This window comes from Dermatophagoides pteronyssinus, unplaced genomic scaffold (genome assembly GCF_027571235.1).
Source record: "Dermatophagoides pteronyssinus isolate colony J.1.1.1.1 unplaced genomic scaffold, Derpt_VIB-CSIC_2022.12 sq0006, whole genome shotgun sequence".
NCBI classification, from domain to species: Eukaryota; Metazoa; Arthropoda; class Arachnida; order Sarcoptiformes; family Pyroglyphidae; genus Dermatophagoides; species Dermatophagoides pteronyssinus.
The window spans coordinates 1,041,289-1,063,080 of record NW_027461530.1 but is presented as its reverse complement, the minus strand read 5'-3'; the positions used below and the strand labels follow the sequence as shown (position 1 = coordinate 1,063,080).

Here is a 21,792-nt window from a genome sequence, read left to right as displayed (position 1 = left end):
AAACTTTCAACAACAACAACAACAACAACTAAAAGAAAGAAAGAATACCTTGTTAGTGCAATAATTTTGTTTTGTTTTTTACCTGGCAATAAAAAACAATCACTTGAGATTCATTTTGAAAAAAAAATGTTTTTTTCAATAACAGTAACAGTAATAATTTCCTTTTAATGAATCGAGAAATTAAAAACGAAAATGATGGGCAATTTTGATCGATCAAATCAGTTGTTGTTCATCATAATCATCATCATCATGTGGCAAAAAGTCACTCACGCACGGCATATATTGTGTGTGTGTGTGTGTATTTAATTCGTTTCAATTCTTTTTGGCCAGAATTAAATCTCCAGAGTAATTATTTATTCATTTCAAATTCATTTTCAAAATACTAGAAAAAAATGTTGAAACAAAAAACATAGTTATTCGCTTGGTTGTGTTATTCGAACAGAACTAGAGATATTTTGAAGAAGAAAAAAAAACTAAAGTGAATGAAATCGATTCTGTGATGAACCATTTTTTTTTTTTTGTTACCTGAATGAATGCAATTCTAAATGCAAATAATAACTGTATTTTATCTCTTTCTCTCTCTGTTATTCCGATCAATTTATTCAATTGTCTGTGTAATTGTAATTGTTTAATGCCAATTAAAAAGAAAAAATTATACGGTTTTTATTCGTTTTTTTTGCCCACTATTTCTCTCTCTCTCCCCTTCGCTATTCGGATAAATGAATGTAACGTACGTGCATGGATTCTGTATTCTTCTGGTTGCACAACAATATTATTATATCCCCATCACAACTATTATTGTGGTAAGTAATGTTTTTAAAAAACCACAATATATAAAATGTGCCTAATCAAATATAATAATTTAATCAACTTGAATAGAATGCACTTTGTTATCATTCTTTTTCTCTATCCCTGTGTGTGTGTGTGTGTGTTACTAAAAACCATTTATCACTATGACTTGTTCAATTTTATTCTTTGTTGTTGTTGTTATTATACTTAACAGTGGTGGATGGTTTTATTATTATGGTTTTTTGTTTCGTTTCAAACGAAACTATTTTCATATGAAATTATCTTTCACTCTCTCTCTCTCCCTTTTTAATCAAAATAAAGTACCTAACCTATTAACTGTGAATGTTTAATTAGATTAATTAAAAAAAAAATTGTTGTTAGTGGCGGTCATCAACTTGTATTACAACAACAACAACGAAAACATCATCATTAGGATTTTGAAATTTCCTCATAGAAAGAAAGAAAGAAAGCACGAAACAAAAAAAATGATAAATTGAATGGAAAAAATTAATATGTTTTATGTCTGGCAAACAAAACAAAACAAAAAATTTACTAATATCAATTGCTGTATGTAGGTTGTATAGCTTGATTTTAATCAATAATGAACAGAATTCAATAAATAAAAATAATTTTTATTATAACAATGAACATTATAATTTTTTAATTTTTTATTGCAATTTTCTCGATAGTATCAATTCGATCATCATCGATTTAATCAAATATCCTTTTTCTCTTCATCGTCTTCATTTTTATCGTTTTCTTTTTTATCTTCTTCATCTGCATCGTCTTTATTTTTTTCGTTTTCATTTTCATCTTCTTCATCATCTTCATCACTATCAAAATATTCCATACCTTTTTCGGCTAAATATCCAGCGGCACAAGTTCCACCATAACCGCCTGCTATTCCTGCTCCGATAGCTCCAATTAATGCGCCAGCTATTCCTCCTACAACAGTTCCAGCAGGACCAACAAATGTACCAACCGTTGCGCCAATTTGAAAACCAGCTGATGAACCAGCGGTACCGGCAGCAAATCCACCTGTCCAGCCACCAGCAATTTCAGCTCCTTTTTTCACTGTCTTTGGAAAATTTCGTTTCATCTCTTTTAGACATTTTCGACATTCTTCTAGTTTCTTTTCAATCAATTTTTTTGTCTCTTCATCAGTTTCGGTTTTCAAATCGTTTTTCAATTGCCTGATAGCATCTTTTAATTCTTTAATAATTTCATCTTTATTATTTTTAATTTCCAGATCATCTGAAAGAGCTGACTTTAATCTCCAAACTTCGATAGCCACTGCGCCAACAGTCAAAACTGGTCCAGCGTATTCACAAATTTTCTGAAATGTTTGTGCACCATTAATAACTGTTTCATTCACATAGATATGTGGATTTTTAGCACTTGAAAATCCTTTTGGATCAATATTTATATGTGGTTTGCTTGGTGGGATTGGTTGGCCAGGTGATAGATTGTTAAGTGTAGTTTTGGATGGTAATCCTTTATCGAAACGAATAACCGGTTTTCCTTGAAACAATAAAAAAAAATCAAAATTTTTTTGATTCCATTATAAATATTAATCAAATCAATTACTTACCAATTGGTTTTCCATTCTTGATAGATCCTAAATTCATATCACGGATTCCAGCAACAGTTTCTCTACTAAAATTTTTTTTTGTAATAAAAGCGAATCGGGATTGACCCTTGATTCCTCCCAAAACACTTTCTAAAGATTTTCCAACAAAATCTTTCTTTTCACTTTCATCTTCATTTTCATTCATTTTTTCATCTTTATTTTCATTCAATTTTTCATCTTCATTTTCATTCATTTTTTCACTTTCATTTGAATCGTTCATTTTTGGTCTATCTAATAATGATGGCTCTTGAAATGATGACACAGAAAAAAACTATTAAAATACCGTATGTATACTCACTGAGAGAAAAGGGTGGTTTATATACGTCAATTTTTTTGAGGTTTGCAAGCCAATCGCTAACACATTTACATGTTTTTTTGAGGGAGTTATTCCAGAATCCTAATCAGACTTTTTTCTCAGTGCTATCAATAATTATCAATTATCAATTTTAAAAGTTGTGAAATACCTTGAGCACATTATAATGTTGCAACAAGTGAATAAAAGTTATTTGATAATTGGACTCTTAGAGGGCGCCCACAACAGTATGATCATAAAGATGATGAATTTTGATTGTAACTAATGTTCATTTGAATATTTAATTACCTTTAATTCCAAAAAAACAATTCATGTGACAATCCAATTTGTGTGATGCAATTTATGGATGTGCTAATAATGACAAATTATTCATGAATTTATTTTTTTATTTTTGGTCCATCTTCATCGTCTTCATCATCATCACTATCAAACAATTTTATTCCTTTTTTTTTTTTTTTTTTTTTTGGTTAACTCCCAAACTTAAACTAATACCGATAAGATCTAATGTAATGTACAATTTTTTTTTGATTCACTAGAAAACTCTCAATAATTATTGATGATCACAACAACAATATTTTTTTTTAGATGAATCCTTTTTTCTTTGGAAATCAGACATTTTTCCATATCATTGTCATTATATCGTCCTCTACAACATTACGATAAGTGGTAACAAATTTTAAAATCATTTCCAAATTATAACTACATTAACTAGAATAGAATAGAATAGAATAGAATAGATAATGATGATTTGATTGATAATCGTGTCCACCATTTTTTGTATCATGGATAGATAGATAGGATATAAAGATTTCGTTAATAATCATCAATCTATTATTCAATTTTTTTTAAATTGAATAATTCAATCATTTTAGTTAAAATCACGATTTGACAATCCAGAACATTATTTATTTATCAATTTGAAAAATTTAGCTATTTTTTTAATGTAAACAGGAATCATTATTTGACAAATAAACACAATTACAACGACAATAATGATCATGATCATTATTCGTAAATAATCAAGAAAAAAATGCACGACAATCATTAATGGTCATGTATGGATGGATGAATACAAATGATTTCAATTGATTACAACTGAAATCGTGCAATGATCAAATTGAATGAACAACCAAAAAACCAAAAAATCAAAATTCAATTCGAATTAAAATTCAATATTGTTTTATTTTTATTCATTATAATTTAAACACACACACACACAAACACAAAATAAAGATATAAATTTTAAATCATTTTACTATTTCATTTCTTTTCTTTTTTAACGGACAAAATGATTATCGAAAAATTTTTTAAAAGACCAAAAATATTATTATTATTTATGTTTTTTTTCTTCACAGATTAGCAATCTGTTCCAAAACTTGTTGCTGTTCAGCTGAAAATGTATTCGTTATCGATTTGTCGAGCTATAATAAAAGATGATTAATTTTTATTTAAAAAAAAAATTTTTGTAAAAACAAAAAAACTTACATTTACAAATTTTATATAAGCAATAAGTTTTTGTCCAAGTTCACTAGTATGTTCAATTACATTACGTGCAAACACTTCCAATATTATCGATACGATACGTGGTACATTACAATTATCAACACCAAGAATTTGTGGATGATTTCTTTCCAATAATTGATATAGAAAACTATAAACATATATAACTTCTTCTTCATCTTCCCAGATTGGTAGCCAACTAAGCCAACATGGTAATAATGTATCGATACCGGCCTATTTTGAAAAAATGGATAAATCATTGATGAAATTATTTTTGTTAAATAAATTTGACAATTTTCAATTAAACACATACCATTCCACCATTAAATTCAATAATTTTTGTTACAGCTGAAATAGCATTCTCAGTAGCATAAATATTTTCTGCATTACGACTATTCGAATCTTGTATTATGGCAACTAATGTCGGTATATTATCGGCAAGAAATTGTTCAAATGTTTTACCACCATGTTTGGCCAAAACACCGATACCATATGCAGCAGCTTGCCGTAATTCACTATGTGGATTTTTCAAATTATTCATCAATAATGGTAGATAAAAATCTTTATAATCAATCGATTTAACACCAGTAAATTCGATTAAATCATCAATAACACATATGGCCCATTGTTGATAGCTTACAGGTGATTCCGGTTTCTTTTGTTTTGAATTGAGAAAAGATTAGTTTAAAAAATTCAAAATCAAATAAAATACTTACAGCAAGATTTATGATATGTTTGAATAAATGATTAAAATATGGTAAAAATTTTTCATTATAAGAAACAAACAATGAATGTAATACATCAACCAATTTGGTTAAAATATAAACATCATCATCATCTTCATCATTAAGAATTTCTTCAACACCATCATCATAATCTTCATCATGTCGTTTTTCTTGCCGTTCTTTTGAACGTTCAAAATGTTCATTAAAATGAAAATCTAATTTTTTAATCAAATCTTCCATCTGTTGTTCATTGAACGCATTCATTCCTAATGTTGTTATACAATCGGCCAATGATATAAGTAATTCAGCAAGAACATCACTTTCACTTTCCTGATCCAATACATACATCAGATGTGGTAATATATAATGCCATAATTCATAAACATAATTATCACCACGAATTTTTGCACAATCCAATAAAAATGGTAAACTTTGTGCAGCAGCCGTTCTTACACCATCATGAAGATAATAACGAAGTGCTGGTACAAGAATTAAAACAGTTTCTTCCAGATAATTCACAAAACCATGTTTCAATTCACGTGCATAACAGACTAACATTTCACAAGCGGTTGCTTTATCTTCTAAACATGATACTTTGATACCAAAATTTTGTTGATCATTTAGATTGAAAAATTTCCAATCACTATTATTTTCACATGATGAATCTACATCACCTTCAATCAATGCCATTTCAATTTTTGTTGATGCCGTTTTCAATACTTGTGGCATTACCATTGGTAAATATGGTTCAAATTTTGGACCCAAAAGTTTACATATTCTTACCCATGATGTAATCATATAGGATAACTATATTAAATCAATCATTATTATTAAATAAAAATTGTAAACAATCAAAAAAAAAAAAAATCAATTTACCTGTGGATCATCATCTTCAAGAATAACTTCACCAGTTTGTGTTCTTAATAATAGATTCATGATTTGAGAGGCATCATTACAGAACTAAAAAAAAAAATTAAAATATAGCCATTATTATTTACCAATGAAAAACATAAATCACAATCATCAAATACCTTTTCACTGCCTACTGCTAATCCAATCAAACTGGCACATTCAATAGCTTTACCACGTAATAAACGAAGATCTTTATGATTAGCATTTTCAATAATAAATTTTAGATAAGGCATAAATCTATCATAATAATTAATAAATAATTCTTGTGTTAAATCAGCCAACGATGCAATCGATATCACAATTTGTTCTAAAACAAGTTTTTTGTTTCCATTTTTCATTAGCTATTTTCAATTTGAAAAATTATTATATATGGATAGAATTGATTTTCACAACAACAACATACCTCATCAATTTTAAGTTTTAAAACCTGTTCAAATTTATCAACAATAACATTTAAATATGGTAAAATTATTTTCTGTTTAGCTTCTTCGAAAAAATTTACAAATGCAGCTGCAGCATTTGATTGTACACGAGGATTTTGATTATCATCCAATAAAAGTAAAAGATTTGGAATGAATTTATCATGAAATTGTTGTTGAAAAATTGGTGCAAAATCCGATGCCATCTGACCCATTGCAATACAAACAGCATAACGAACACGTGGATGTGTATCACCAATGAATGGTAAAATAGCTGTAACAATTTGTTCCAACATTGGTAACATTTGTTTATTACAACCTTCGCCTAATGCTGAAATGGCCATTAATGCAGCATAACGTTGTTTCCAATCAGCATTCTGTAACATTTGTGATATAATATTGATGGCCAATGGAAAAACAATTTTACCACCAAGTGCACAGGCTAATCGATCCAATGCTGTTTCGCCAATAATATGATCACTATTTGAATCTTCTTCATCATCATTATCATCTTCACGTTGTGACCAACCATCATCATATTCCAAATCGGTCATCATCATTAAAAATTGTGAAACCAATGGAATCAAATATGATGAACCACGTTTTCTAAATGTACCGGCTGCATTTTCAGCAAAACTCACCACTAATTCAATGGCCGAATGTCGTAAATTTTCCGAACAATCTTTGTTGGTTATAATTTTCATACAAATTTCCATTAAAAGATTAAAATTTGGTCGCAATATTTGTGGACATTTTTCAGTCAATTCAATCAATGAAAGTAATGGTTGATTATCATCATTTTCAATGACTGCATTCGTTATCTGTAACATCGGTAAAATTGTATCGCTCATAATTTTGATAATAGTTTTATCTTCACTGTTTCCCAATATAAATGAAATTGTTGCTTTCAGTGCGGCCAATTTAACCTGTTCATTTGATTCTTCCATCAAACATTTCAATAACATTTTTTTTATGAAATCCAAATATTTATTCTGTTCTTTAGCGAAAATATTTGGATAAGTACTGCGCGTGTTTGTTTGGAAAAAATAGATTAAAAACGATGATCAAAAATACAAAAAATAACTTACTTCAAAATAATTAATGAACATTCTTTCAATTCAAGATTGGATGAATTGGCTGCTGTGAACATAAAATTCAATAATTCTGGCCAATGATTATTACCATCATCATCAATGAATTTTGTAACCAATTCCGAAATGATATCACAAATTTTCTTTCGTAACATCATCGAAATCGTATCCTTTTGTACAAGAGCAAGTATAGATTCTTTTAATTGTTTGAAATAATTTTCATCCATATCTTTGGATAATTCTTCCATGGTTGATTTGAATAGAATACGACGCATCAAAATGGCTGCCAAATGACGTGTCTCTTCCGATTTGGTATCATCCGATATGGCCATAAATAATAGACGAATTTTATCCTTTAACGGAATTGCTTCATAGATTTTTTCAGCTTTTTGTCGAAATTCAGTTTCAGTACTGAGAAGATTGTTTAATAATTGATTAAATTCATTCAGTTCATCCATTGTTTGTTATTCGGTATTGTCCTTTTTTCAATGTAATTTAATAAATTTAATTTAAAAAAATTTTAACAAAATAATTCAGGTGGTTCAGGTGTTAAAATGATGATTTTTATTTTTCTTTTCTTGTCTTTCCAAATCAATTCATGCATGGAAATTAAAAAAAATGAAGAACGAAGTTCTTATAACAACAAACACCGCTGCTGCTGTAATGTGAGCGCACATAAATTATTATTATCCATGCAGTTCTTGAATGTGTGTGTGTGTGTGTGTGTGTGTAATAATACAGATGGCCGAAGAAACACGTGAAATCCTGTATAACCCTCCCCCCACCAACCAACAAAATCAATGCTGCCGTCTATCGACGCGATTATTTGATAAATAATTATTCGTTCGATTTTGATAATTTATTGAAGAAAAAAAAATTACAAATACAAATCTTGATTTACAATAATTAAAAGATTGTAATAATTTTTTTTTAAAAGAAATTATCATTAATATGGTCTACATTCAAAATGATATGGTTCATGTGTACGAAAATCATGCCAAGTTGGTGGCATATCATTTAACAATCGTGAATCGCATTTACGACATACAGCCGAAAATAATGTTGAATAACTTCGTAACCATTGCTATAATTTTGGAAAGAATTTAAATGGATGAAAATTGTTTAAAAAAAACAATAATTTAAACTTACCAGAAAATATTTGATAGCACTATCCATTTGAAATGGTGCATAAAAATGTAAAATGGCTGCATTACAATGATCAGTAATTGTACGAAATACTTTATATCTTGATGGTTTCCAAATGTCCATTGTATCATCCTGTATGAGATCGATAAAATTTGTTGCGTATGGATTTCTTTCAGATATTTTAGCCAAATTATTTGATGTTAATTTTTCGAAATTTTCTTCAAAACTTTTAACCAATACCCATTCGATGACCAATCCGCGTAGAACAATAACAGCTCTTAAAGTACGATCTAAAACAATTTTAAGTACGGTAAATACACCGAATGGTCGAACCACTTCGATGGGCATTGTATCAAAAGATCGTTGTAATTGTCCAATGAATATATCGATAGAATGATTATTTAAATTATGATTTTGAATAACACGATTCGATGTTCGCTGTCTATAACGAGAATTTCGTTTACTAAATTTTGTTTGTAAAGCTTGAAATGCTAATGTTGAATATTCTTGAGTATTGCTTAACCATCGATATGATATGACCATATCGGGATACCAAGTTGTCTTTTCATAATTTGGATCTTGAGCAATCAATTCAGTGTTGGCTAAATTAATCGAACTAAGCGTTGGATAAAGTAATGTACAAGCAGTTTCCAATTCACGGACTCTAGTTTCCAAAACATTCGATAATGATGAAAATTCGCCCATATAACTATTGTTTTTATTTGGATCCATTTCAGCTTCAACATCTTTGGATGATTGATATGTATTGGCCATAAATTTTAATGTATCAAGTGTTGCCGAACGAACTAAACTAACTGCTTTCAAAGCAGAATTTATTGTATTAAGATTTTCCATTGTTAATTTGATCGATGTTAATAAATAAAATCAATTGATTAATCGGCTCAAATTGACAAGAACAACAGAAAAAACCAGATGACCATTTTGGTCAATCGATTTCCAAATTAGAATACAAGATGGCGTTATCAAATAGAATTAGAACATTCTATTCTTTAACACGTGTATAGAATTTTCTTTTTTTTTGTTTGTTTATCAGATCGATCTTTTGAAAGTATTTTTTAAATCTGTAAATAAAAAAAATATGAATTTGTAATGTTCATCATTATTTCGACGACGACGACGACGACGAAATGGTCAAAATTTGGCGATTTGTATTCGCTCGAATACACAAGAATAAAACATTTATTTGTCGTCTGATAACAATTTTGACAATTATATGTTATTTTACTATTTGGAAAAAATTTTATCTAACTAATGATGAATTACATTCCAATAAAATTAAACCCTTAAAATATGGTGATTTATATGAAAAATTGAATCCAATTATTCAATCGTGGGGACAAAATGGTCACGGTGTTCAATTGAGCGCTGAGGAAAAGAAATTATCGGAAAAAACATTCTCATCAGCAGCTTTCAATGTTTACATTAGTGATCGTCTAAGGTTGCTTTTTATTGATATTAATTTCAATTTATTCATAGTTTTTTTTTCTAAAAATAGTCCTAACAGATCTTTACCTGATCCCAGACCTTTTGAATGTGCTCAAGTTCATTACGATATTGATGATTTAGGTGATGTGTCCGTAATAATAATATTTACAAATGAAATTTGGTCAGCATTGATTCGCACAATTTGGTCTGTGGTTAATCGTACACCAAAACGTTTACTTAAAGAAATCATTTTAGTTGATGATTTCAGTGATAAATTTGAATTATCTGTACCATTACAAGAATACGTTGATTATCATTTCAATAGTTTAGTCAAAATTATCCGGTTGCCAAAACGTGAAGGTTTAATTCGTGCTCGACTTGTTGGTATGAATATTTTATTGATAATTAATCCATTGATAACTAAATTTAATCAATTATCCTCAGGTGCACGACAAGCAAAAGGTGATGTACTTCTTTTCTTAGATTCTCATTGTGAAGCCACTAATGGATGGTTAGAACCATTAATGAAAGTGATCAAAGATGATCGAACTAATGTTGTTTGTCCAGTGATTGATATAATTTCCGATCAAGATCTTGAATATGTTTCTGGAAATCGTTATTATTTTCAAGTTGGTGGTTTTATTTGGTCTGGTCATTTTATCTGGATCGATACGGACGAAATGAGCTTGAAAAATAATCCAACCAAAGTGGTTAAAACACCAACAATGGCTGGTGGATTGTTTGCCATAAATAGAGAATATTTTTTTCAAATCGGTGCCTATGATGAACAGATGGAAATATGGGGTGGTGAAAATCTTGAACTATCATTCCGTCTTTGGCAATGTGGTGGAAAACTTTTTATTCATCCTTGTAGCCATGTTGGCCATATATTTCGTGATTATCATCCATATTCATTTCTTGGTAAAGATAGTCATGGAATGAATACATTACGTACAGCATTAGTTTGGATGGATGATTATGTTAAATATTTTTTTGTACATCGTAAAGATCTTAAAGAAAAAATCAATAAAATTGATGTTTCATCTAGAATTGAACTTCGTAAAAGATTAAATTGTAAATCATTTCAATGGTATTTGGAAAATATTTATACCGAAAAGAAATATATCTATGATCAAGATGTTATTGCATATGGTACTGTTCGTAATCCAATTACCAATTTATGTTTGGATAATCTTAACAAGGCTGAAGAAAAAAAACATGAAATGGGTATGATGATTTTATAAATAATTATTGATTGTTATTTGTTTTCATCTTAATATAATTATCATATTAGGTGTCTATGAATGTATGGATGTACCATTGGATGAATGGACAAATCAAATGTTTAGTTTTATGAAAAATGGCTATATAAGACGTGAAGAAGGATGTTTAACTATCGATGAATTTGCTACACATCGTGTTTTATTAACAAAATGCCCTGGTAAATATTCAAACAAAAATAAACGAAAACAAATGATTCAGAAAAAAATGCAAACATGGCTGCATACTAAAGGTGGACAAATTCGTAATGAACATTTTAATCTATGTTTAACAACTGAAGGTTTAAGAAGTTCAGATAATCTTCGTGTTGTTGATTGTAATCCAGATGATCTATTTCAAATATGGTGGTTTCAAAAATATGAAGATATTAAATTATAATATTCATACAGCTAATTATTATTATTTTGTTTCTGTGATATGATTATTATTAGCCTAACAAAAAATAATAATAACCATAAGGTTTCTATGTGCAACAATCATTCCCATTTATAAATTAATTTATTGAATTTTTTCTATATTGAAAAAAAAATTATTTTGACAATCAATTAATCGATTGAAATTAAAGATTTTTTTTAATTTACAAAAAAAAAAAAAACAATTATGAATTCTATTTTTATCAATCTGCTTTTAGGGTTAATACTGGATCTATAGATAGATAGCATCATACATATGATGTTTTTGGTTGGTTTATAGTTGGTCGAAGCAAATTCTCTCACACACACACACGCTATCCATTGATAATTGTCGATTGAAAGATTATTTAACTTTTCAGTTAACTTTGATCGATATTTATAAAAATAGAAACTATTTTTCCAAAATAGTCAGAATAGTTTGAAACAATTTGGTAACGGCAAATGAAAATGAAATCTGACCTACATTTTTTTTCTGGTTTCGATTTGAAACAGGTCTTTTCTTGTTGTTGTTTTAAGTTTCTCTTTTTATTTTTTTTAGTAATTCAGCAAAAACATTGAACAAAACCATCATTTAAAGATGGATTTGTTAGATGTTCAATTGGTTTCGATCGAATAAACACTGAATCTCTGTTCAACAGATTATTTTGAAAATCGAAATGTTATGAAATAATGGCTACAGAAAATTTGGGACCATTTTTTCGTCTCTGTTTTTTATCGATCGTATTTATTCTAAATTTTTTTACCTTATTCAATCTATTATTTCGACATGATAATCATCGTAACCATCGATCATCATCATGTATACATTCAACAAATTTTTTATTAAATCTTTTACTAGTCAATGTATTCATTTCAATATGGATACCATATTTATTTTCATCATTTTTCTATGAAACAATATGGCCTATTATCGATATTGAATGGCATTGTATGATACAACAAACAGTACCATTAATGATCTCAACATTTTTATTTGTTATGTTTAGTTTTCAAAATATCTATGAAACATTCATTTCGAAACGTGCAAATCTAATATGTTTATTTATATTTTTCATATGGATATTACCGCAAACTATTTATCTAATACTTACACAATTAACAACTATACATCAATTTGAATATTATTTTCTTGATCAACGTAATCATAATTCTACAATCGATGAACATGGTATATTGTTATGTATTGATAAATTAGATTCATGGAATATTAGACAAATGTCTTGGCATTATGTAACCATAATTGTTCCGTTAACATCATTAAACATAATTTGCAGTGGTGCCAAACGTTTTTCCAAAACATTTACCAATCATCTAATCAATGTTAATTGTAATTGTCGTTTCGATGTTATTGTATTCTTATGTCAATATAGTAATTTTATATGGCTTCTACTATTTCGACCATTATTAACATTATCGGCTTTAGTTTCGTATGGAAAAACCTTTTCAAATGAAATGAATGATTTTACATTTGATGAACCTGAAATTCGTTCATTATCAATGGATCTTGGTCAACAATTAATTCTACTTTTTATAACTATAATTCTGCCATTTTCACAACATTTTGGTCTATTCTCTTCAACAACTAATAACCATAATTTACGCTCATTATCATTGTAAATAAATAAAAAAAACAAAACAAAAACATTTAAAAATTTTCAATCATCTTTATTTATTAATCTCATAAATCTAACATTAATTAAATCTTTTGAAATTTTACTTGAATCAATTGATTCAGCTTCTGGTTCAAACCAATTTTTTAGATTTTCATTATAAATTGGACGATTTAAATAACTTTCACCAGTTTGATCATCATCATCCACTTGATCCAACAATTCATATTCTTGTTCACGAAATTTTCTTTTATTTATTCTTGATGATCTATCAAAATTTGGTTGATAATATTGATTTTTTTGATCATAGGTATCGAAAATCATTTCTGGATATCGTTTTTCCGGATATTTTTCATATCTAGATGACATAATTGGCCATGAATCGATAATTGTCCACAAGCTTATCATAAATAAAGTAATCTGCAAAAAAAACCTTTGTATAAAAAATTGAACAAATGAAAATTTTGTGAAAAATTACCTGATAAAATGAAGAATGATACATTTTTTTACCTGTTTTTTTTTTTTGATTAAAGTGAATAAAATTACCAGCAGCAGTTAAATCAATTCAGCTCTTTATATACCCCTTTATCAACTGGCGATTTCAATTCGAGAAACTGATCTAGCATCTGATCATTATGTTGATGATGAAAAACAACTTTTCAATGCCGTAGGCAAAATCATGATGATGTTTATCATTATAAATGAGAAAATTATTCAAGTGTCCATCCAATTCTACAGTTCTTTAATTATTTAGTTAATAATAATCATCTAAAGTGAAATTATTATGATGAAAATGGAAAACCCTTCAACAACAAAATGATGATGATGTTTAAATGCATTTCTCTTTCTTTCATAATAATAATTTTCATAAAGTTGAAAAAATTAGTACAGCTAACCAAAAAAAAAGCATCTGAGAATGTTGACCTTTTTTCCCGATCATAACGACGAAAATGATAGTAACATTCCTTTGGATTTTAATGATTAATTGGATGTTGTTGTTGTTGTTGTTTGTTTGAATCGATTCGATCAATCAATTTTCGATAATTATCCTTTCGGTTCATAATGCAAAATTCCATCATTTTTTTCAAGTTAATATTTTTTGTTTAATGTAACTGTCTTTGCCAACCAATCTATTTCTTGCATTGAAAAAAAATCAAACAGAATCCCTTCGGTTGGTTTGAATTTGATATTTTTGGTTTTTTGATTTTGTTCAATGATTTGTTGTTGCTGTTGTTGAATTGGCTATATGCATAAGATAAACAAAAACATAACCGAAAGATATTCTGATGAACACACCCATGATGAGTCTGATTGTTTATATTAACGAAATAATGAAAGTTTTCGCTTTTTTCTTATCCAATGTTATTTATATCACAAACGCATCACACATCACACAAGCCAAAAACACACATATATGCAAAATAAGATCAAAGTTTTTCCGCATGGTAAACACATTAAATACAGTTGTTGTTTGAATTTGGTACTTTATAATTCTCATTTTTGGCCAAAATTGAATGAATTTTGAATTCTGAATTGATTCAAAAAAAATGAACATCTTTAATTTGTTATCGATTTTAATATTTGTATTGTTTGCATATGCAGATGAAAATATAGTTTCAATGAAAAATGATGTATGTGCAGATGAATGCGATCCAAGTGATTGTCCAGTTCCAAATAGTGAATGTCTTGCTGGTTTGGTAAAAGTAAATTAATTCATTTTTTGAAATTGTTGTTGACTTTTTCAATGTAAAAACTAAATTGATTAACAAAAATTTGATTTTTTTTATGTCAAAGGATCATTGTGATTGTTGTTTTGGTTGTGGACAACGTGAAGGAGAAAGATGTTATGAAAACAAATTTAAAAATCAATTACCCGATGATTATCCAGAATATCCAAAATGTGGTGATGATCTTGAATGTTTAATTCGTACCGATCTGGAACCAACCGATAAACCAGAAGCAATTTGTTATTGTACAAAAAATGAACCAATTTGTGGAAATGATGGCATAACATATGAAAATCGTTGTCAATTTACTGAAGCCAGATATAAAAATCGTAATAAATTGGTTGAAGTTGATAATCAACCTTGTAAACAACGTATGATTATTTCATATTGAAAAGTTTTTTGATTTATTAATTGATATTTCGCTTTTTTAAAAACAAAAAAAAAAAAAAAAAAATAGGACCACAAATAATTTCACCACCAATAGATACAACAAATAATACTGGTAGTTCAATTAGTTTTTCATGTGAAGCAACTGGTTGGCCATTACCGACGATTGAATGGCGAATTGAACGCAGTGATGGTGTTGGTGGTGGTTTGATTGAAATACCGATATTATCCAAAGAGACACATTTTGAAATTCGTACCAATCAAAGTACTGATTATGCAATGATTAGTTGGCTGCAAATAATCGATGCACAACGTGATGATTCGGGTAATTATTTTTGTGTTGCTATTAACACCGAAGGTGAAGATAAAACCAGTGCTTATTTAACGATTGGAAATTTTCAAAAAAGATTTGATATTATTGAAGAATGATTGTTTTTCATTTTCATTGATTCAAATCAAAATGAATTTGAAATTATTATTATCATTGAAATAAAAATAAAACATTATAAAATTAATGGATCAAAACAATTTGCTACTTCGGTGGCTGCACGTAAACCAGATAAAAATGCACCATGTACAGTAGCCGGATATTCAATACTGGTATGTTCACCAGCAAAAAATAATCGTGGAATATTTTGATGATGATGATTGGAATTTATTGAAATAGGTTCGGCAATAATTTCATAATCATTTGATTTCGAACGAATTGATTGATATGAATGTGTACCTAAATAAAATGGTTCACGTTCCCAATGTGTAACCAATGCACCAGTATATTGTGGTATATTTTCAAATATTTCTTTTAAACCACTATAACATTTACTTACAATAATAACATCTTCATTATTATTGTTGCTGTTATTGGTATCATTATTATCATTTAATAAATCATTCATTTGGTTAATTGTTTCAATACTTTGACCACATAATACAGATGTTACCGAATACATTTGTTTAGGTTTTTGTTTTGGTTGTGGTAATTTTTTATTTTTATTCATTTTACTATCGGTCGATATGGTTGTTGTTGTTGTTTTGTTTGTATCATCTGTATCATTGTTTTTTGTCACTGGACTATTAAAAAAACTCATTAAAAATTCACCTCTACATTCACGTGACATGGCAACATTTCCAAAAAATTGATCTTTTGATTGCCAAAAATCATCTTCAAAACCAAGTATTACTTTATTCACAGTACCAATACCAAGATTTTCGATTGCTTGTTTTTTTCTTTGTGGTAATGGTGGTTCGAAAACAATATTATTACCGAATTCGGGATTTTTTTCATTTTGAATAGCTTTTTTCAATACACCCAATGGTAATGTACAGATAATTGCATCACCTTTGAATGTAATTGTTTCGGAATTATCATTTTGTTTAATGGCAATTACTTCAACACTTTTTTGTTTGATAATAATTTTCTGTGCACGCATTCGTTTATAAATTTTCATTGAACAACATTGTGAATACATTGCTTGCATAAAATTCATATAACCATCTGGTAAAATATATTGTTCATTTGAATGATTAAAATCATCATTAGCAAATTTTTCCAATGAATAATCGGATAAGGGAGAACCAAGAAAAAATTCCAATGTACCAAAATACCATTCAAATATACGCATATCTTCGAGTGAAAAAAATTCACTACAACCTTTAAATTTATCCGAATTTAGTAAATCATTTTTTTTCATTGATATTTTTTTATGTATATCATTAAATATTATACATTCCAAAAAGGCCATATGACTTTTTAGTATGGATGCAAAACTACAACTATTCTTTGTATAATTCAATATTGTATGATCGAAAATAATTGTTCGATCAAAATCATCATCATCATCATCGTCAGCGACATTAGTTTGATCTTGAATATTCGATCGAATACTATTCATATATTTGATTGTACGAAAAAATTCAATATTTCGAAAAAAATATTCAAATTGTTCCATTAATGGTTTTAAATTTTCACCAAGATTTTCTTCCAAACGTAACATTTTATTACAATTTTCTTTTGCTTTTGTTGTTGCAGCCGTTTCTAAAAAATAGATAAATATATCGAATATATTTTCCGGTGAAAGTGTTTGATTATTAAATTCAGTGATTTGATTTTCAATAGCAAGAAAATATAGTGTACGAAGAAAGATTAAAAATATTTTATGCATTACAAGATCTTTTTTCTTATCAACTAATTCACCATCCATATATAATTTATGTTTGGATTTTAATTGTTTGGCATTCAAACCTAATTGTTTCATAACAGTTCGTATTGGATTACCTTTGATACCATTCACTAAAATATTACCCGGATCAAAGAATATTTCATTTTTATAAAATGCATAACATCGACCACCAATACGTTTGGATGCTTCCAAAACAATAACATTAAAACCAAAATAAATTAATTGTCTTGCGGCGGCTAATCCTGAAGCACCGGCTCCAATAACAATTATTGTTCGTTCTCGATTCTTTACGTTTACACATTCATTTGGTAAAGTATTTTCAAATACACCAAAATTTACATAACCATAACGTTCAAGAAATTTTAAGATTTTTTCGGCCAATTCTAATTTCTTTTTATCAGTGATTTTGATTTTTGCTCGAATAATTTCAGCCGTAAGACCCAACGATGGTTTATTATGCCATATTCGTAGAATAGCATTACGAAGATTTAAATAAGTTTTATGATCTTCATTTTCAAAATAATTTTCTTCAATTTCTGTCAAACGATTATATTTTAAACGTGATTCTTTAGCAGCTCTTTTGTTCGTAAATTCTTCATACGATGATGGTATGAGCAGATCTTTTTTACTTTCTTCTGAATTCATATCGTTTGTTTCATTATCCACCGAATCAGATTGACAATCATCGAAACGATATTTGATTGTATTTTTCTTACGTTTTGCCATTTAATCTTCGAAAGATTAGGATTTATTTCATCATCAAACACGTTTCATTAAAAAACTCAAAATTTAAAATTGAAATTGATCAAAACATTTCGAACAAAACATTCACAAACAACGTCTGTCCATCGAACGGCTTTCGTGAGTTATTAAATTTGGCCGGCCAAATTGATCATCTTCAAAACAAAAGCAAATTGACAACTTTAAAATTTCAATTTCTATGATTGTAGAAATTTTTTTATTATTAATTAGTTATAGGAAATTTGTTTTTTTCTTAATTTAAATCCAACATCTTATTGAACTATTGTCATGTCGGAACAATCTTTGACTAATGATCAACGAAAAATTGTTGTAAAATGGTCGGGAAATGAATATATTATTGATAATTTGAATGATGTTGCTACTATTTTAAATCTTAAAGAATGTATTTATGGAAAAACTGGTGTCAAACCAGAACGTCAAAAATTGATTGGTCTTAAAACAAATAATGGTTTGTCGAATTAATTAATCAATCAATCGAATGTTTGAAATAATTTTTTCTCGAACAGGTCGAACAGTTGATGATGATACAAAAATTGAACATCTTGTTATGAAACCAGGATTCAAAGTAATGATGATCGGTAGCAAAGAAGAACAGATTGCCAATATTGATTTGGATCCATCAGACATTCCTAACGTGATCAATGATTTTGATATTGATGACGAAGCACTTGATCAGGTTGCTATTCATAATAAAGGAGAGTATTTAGCTAAAGTTGAAAAACGAATCAAAGATATCAAGATCAATGTAATGAATGAACCAAGAGATGGTAAAAAACTATTAGTTCTTGACATTGATTATACTCTTTTCGGTATGTAATAATCAAGTTGATTATTTCAAGTTAATATTGTTTATTTTTTTTGAAATAAGATCATCGATCAACAGCCGAACATGCATCACAATTGATGCGACCTTATCTTCATGAATTTCTCACTAGCGCTTATGAAGATTATGATATTGTCATCTGGTGTAAGTATTAGATTCGATTTGATTTGATTTTTTGTTTTCATCAAGTTTTATGTTAAAATATAATAGCGGCTACCGGTATGAAATGGATTGAAGTAAAAATGCGTGAATTAGGTGTTACAAATAATCCTAATTATAAAATTGCATTCTTTTTGGATGCATCGGCCATGATTTCTGTTCATACGGAAAAATATGGTGTTATCAATGTAAATATTGAATATTGAATTGAGACTTTTAACAACAATTTTGTTTTTAAAAAACAAGGTTAAACCTTTGGGTGTAATTTGGGGAAAATTTCAACAATATAATGCTCGTAATACAATAATGTTTGATGATCTAAGACGTAATTTTCTAATGAATCCACAGAATGGTTTAAAAATCAAAGCATTTCGTGAAGCATATAAAAACAAAAGCAAAGATAAAGAATTATTACATTTGGCTCAATATCTTAAAATTATTTCATTATTGGATGATTTTTCCTCGCTAAATCATGATAATTGGCATAAAATGATTTAAAAATAAATTTTATTTTAATCATTTTTTCTTTTTAAAAAATTTATCTTTGTAAAATCCCATAAAAAATGAGATGGAAGAATCGTGTATCGTCATTTTTGAACAGGATCTTTGAACAAAGAATTTGCAAAACATTTTTTTTGAAATCATCTTTTCTGTATTACACGTGTATATTGTCTGTTTGTTTATTTTTTTTCGAAATTGATAATAATGATGATTAATAAATCAAAAGATTTTGATAATATTGAAAAATTTTTCAATAATTTTACAAATATTAATGAAATTATTGAATATTTTGATGAAAAAATACAAAAATATCGTAAAGAAATTGATAAAAATGATTTGGTAAAACAATCATCATCATCATCAATCGACGATAAACCGAATGAATTGAAATCGAAATTGATTGAAAAGATCAACAAAACCAGAAAATTACGTGAAGAATTGGAATCATTTATCGGTTGTAATGAAATTAAAACAATATTTAAATATCAAAAAATTTGTCAACAAAGACAAATTTTATTTGATCAATTTCAATTGTTGGATGATTATCAACGATCATTTGAGAGGATACAAATTTTATTAAATGAATGTAAAGAATTAATGAATAAATTGGAATATTATCGTGCAAGAAAAAATATTATTGAAGCAAATAATTTATATGAAAAACTTGTTGAATTAAGCGGAAAATTTCCGAATGAATTACCAATAAAAAATGATCAAAAAAGTGTAATTGAAAATTCATTGAAAAAATTAAATTTAAAAATCATTACAACAAAAGAAGAATTTGTTTATGATATGATACAATTGTTTAAGAAAAATTTATATTTTCAAAATGATTCCTTAAACAATAAAACTTTTCATTTCGATTTTTTACGAACAATGACAAGCGAACAATATGAATCATATATTGATTGTATACTTGAAGAACGATATGATTTTATAATAAATTTTAGAAATTTATTCAATCAATTTAATGATTATTTTATAAGAAAAATACTGGAAAACAATTGTAAAGTGAACAATAGTTTGCACGATGAAATTCATCTTATTGATGCTGATGATGATGTGATTGAAAATCTTGAAAATTTTATCGAAATTATTATGAATCTATTTACATTGAATAATCAATTGAAACAAAGTGAAATTTTTAAAAAATTCATCGGTCAATTATGGTCAGAACAAATATTTCATAATGTTATTGATTATTATTTTGAAAGATTTATACCTAAATCTGAATCAAAATTGCAAGAATTTCTTGAAAAATTAGAACAAGGTAAACATTTAGAAATGAAATTAAAATCATTAGGAATGATTGATAATGATAAAGATGATGGTGGTGAATCGGAAACATTACGCACTTATCGTGATAATATTCAAAATCATTTTTCAACAAAATTATGTCAAGATTTTATTATACGAATGAAACGTTTATTGAAAAACAAACCACCACCATTACAAACAATTACATCGGAAAAATTATTGGAAAATATTTCATTACGAAATCGATCAAAATTTTCTGATTGTTTAATCAGTGATTATATGATCGATGTGAAGGATTTATTTGAGGTATTTTTTTTTGTTTCATGCGATTTTTTTTGAAAATTATAATTTTATGTTCGTTACTAGGAGATGTCAGCACTATTACGAAATTGTTCAAAAAATTTATCATTATTATTAACGGAAACAATATATTTAGTATGTGAATTATTTATTGCAATATCACCATATAGATATCGAACATTAATTGAAAATGATGCACGTGAAAATGCTATATTTCATAATAATTGTATAATGTTTGGACATTTAATGGAATGTTTCGCATTAACAAATCGTCCAAATTTAGATACATTATTTGAATTAGTACCAAACATACGTAATATTGGTACAAAAATATTAATGAATCAAATGCGTTATCATGAACGTATCATATATCGTCATATAACAAATGAAACATTTCAACAATCATTAATGGAAATTGTAA

At 27.8% G+C, this 21,792-nt stretch overlaps 9 protein-coding genes and 1 long non-coding RNA gene across 11 annotated transcripts; 5 read left to right on the top strand and 5 right to left on the bottom strand.

Annotated features, from left to right (window-relative positions):
- Positions 1-1,400: 1,400 nt before the first annotated feature.
- LOC113796008 (uncharacterized) lies at positions 1,401-2,829 on the bottom strand. Of its 2 annotated transcripts, XM_075820491.1 has the most exons (3): positions 2,621-2,829; positions 2,381-2,572; positions 1,401-2,310 (listed from the first exon to the last, which is right to left on the bottom strand). In XM_075820491.1, the coding sequence occupies exons 1-3, from the start codon at positions 2,637-2,639 to the stop codon at positions 1,505-1,507; spliced, it is 1,017 nt and encodes a 338-aa protein (XP_075676606.1). In that variant the 5' UTR covers positions 2,640-2,829; the 3' UTR covers positions 1,401-1,504. The 2 variants fall into 2 exon arrangements, with proteins under 2 accessions (XP_075676606.1, XP_027202054.2); XM_027346253.2 differs by having other exon boundaries at positions 2,381-2,828.
- A 140-nt stretch (positions 2,830-2,969) lies between these two features.
- On the top strand, positions 2,970-3,910 carry LOC142645111 (uncharacterized). Its single transcript, XR_012846292.1, has 3 exons — positions 2,970-3,238; positions 3,318-3,398; positions 3,684-3,910. It is a non-coding gene; the product is annotated as an uncharacterized LOC142645111 (long non-coding RNA).
- An 83-nt stretch (positions 3,911-3,993) lies between these two features.
- Karybeta3 (karyopherin beta 3) lies at positions 3,994-8,105 on the bottom strand. The gene is made up of 8 exons (XM_027346248.2): positions 7,377-8,105; positions 6,273-7,311; positions 5,989-6,210; positions 5,834-5,917; positions 4,949-5,764; positions 4,546-4,887; positions 4,218-4,466; positions 3,994-4,153 (listed from the first exon to the last, which is right to left on the bottom strand). Exons 1-8 carry the CDS (start codon positions 7,835-7,837, stop codon positions 4,082-4,084), a joined length of 3,285 nt encoding a protein of 1,094 aa, XP_027202049.2. The 5' UTR covers positions 7,838-8,105; the 3' UTR covers positions 3,994-4,081.
- A 118-nt stretch (positions 8,106-8,223) lies between these two features.
- Positions 8,224-9,473, bottom strand: MED27 (mediator complex subunit 27). Its single transcript, XM_027346254.2, has 2 exons — positions 8,529-9,473; positions 8,224-8,463 (listed from the first exon to the last, which is right to left on the bottom strand). The coding sequence occupies exons 1-2, from the start codon at positions 9,378-9,380 to the stop codon at positions 8,326-8,328; spliced, it is 990 nt and encodes a 329-aa protein (XP_027202055.2). The 5' UTR covers positions 9,381-9,473; the 3' UTR covers positions 8,224-8,325.
- A 76-nt stretch (positions 9,474-9,549) lies between these two features.
- On the top strand, positions 9,550-11,761 carry LOC113796007 (putative N-acetylgalactosaminyltransferase 9). The gene is made up of 4 exons (XM_027346252.2): positions 9,550-9,984; positions 10,042-10,355; positions 10,416-11,198; positions 11,266-11,761. The coding sequence occupies exons 1-4, from the start codon at positions 9,674-9,676 to the stop codon at positions 11,628-11,630; spliced, it is 1,773 nt and encodes a 590-aa protein (XP_027202053.2). The 5' UTR covers positions 9,550-9,673; the 3' UTR covers positions 11,631-11,761.
- Positions 11,762-11,947: 186 nt separating this feature from the next.
- On the top strand, positions 11,948-13,461 carry LOC113795958 (uncharacterized). Its single transcript, XM_027346200.2, has one exon. It carries the CDS (start codon positions 12,335-12,337, stop codon positions 13,280-13,282), a length of 948 nt encoding a protein of 315 aa, XP_027202001.2. The 5' UTR covers positions 11,948-12,334; the 3' UTR covers positions 13,283-13,461.
- Positions 13,310-14,555, bottom strand: LOC113795941 (uncharacterized). Its single transcript, XM_027346182.2, has 2 exons — positions 13,754-14,555; positions 13,310-13,695 (listed from the first exon to the last, which is right to left on the bottom strand). The coding sequence occupies exons 1-2, from the start codon at positions 13,775-13,777 to the stop codon at positions 13,321-13,323; spliced, it is 399 nt and encodes a 132-aa protein (XP_027201983.2). The 5' UTR covers positions 13,778-14,555; the 3' UTR covers positions 13,310-13,320.
- Positions 14,556-14,822: 267 nt separating this feature from the next.
- On the top strand, positions 14,823-15,904 carry LOC113795940 (insulin-like growth factor-binding protein-related protein 1). The gene is made up of 3 exons (XM_027346180.2): positions 14,823-14,978; positions 15,070-15,373; positions 15,460-15,904. The coding sequence occupies exons 1-3, from the start codon at positions 14,823-14,825 to the stop codon at positions 15,816-15,818; spliced, it is 819 nt and encodes a 272-aa protein (XP_027201981.2). The 3' UTR covers positions 15,819-15,904.
- LOC113795938 (putative lysine-specific histone demethylase 1) lies at positions 15,448-18,412 on the bottom strand. Its single transcript, XM_027346178.2, has one exon. The coding sequence runs from the start codon at positions 18,293-18,295 to the stop codon at positions 15,893-15,895; it is 2,403 nt and encodes an 800-aa protein (XP_027201979.2). The 5' UTR covers positions 18,296-18,412; the 3' UTR covers positions 15,448-15,892.
- A 43-nt stretch (positions 18,413-18,455) lies between these two features.
- Ublcp1 (Ubiquitin-like domain-containing C-terminal domain phosphatase 1) lies at positions 18,456-20,080 on the top strand. Its single transcript, XM_027346179.2, has 5 exons — positions 18,456-18,779; positions 18,838-19,140; positions 19,200-19,298; positions 19,365-19,501; positions 19,560-20,080. The coding sequence occupies exons 1-5, from the start codon at positions 18,599-18,601 to the stop codon at positions 19,809-19,811; spliced, it is 972 nt and encodes a 323-aa protein (XP_027201980.1). The 5' UTR covers positions 18,456-18,598; the 3' UTR covers positions 19,812-20,080.
- The last annotated feature ends 1,712 nt before the right edge of the window (positions 20,081-21,792 follow it).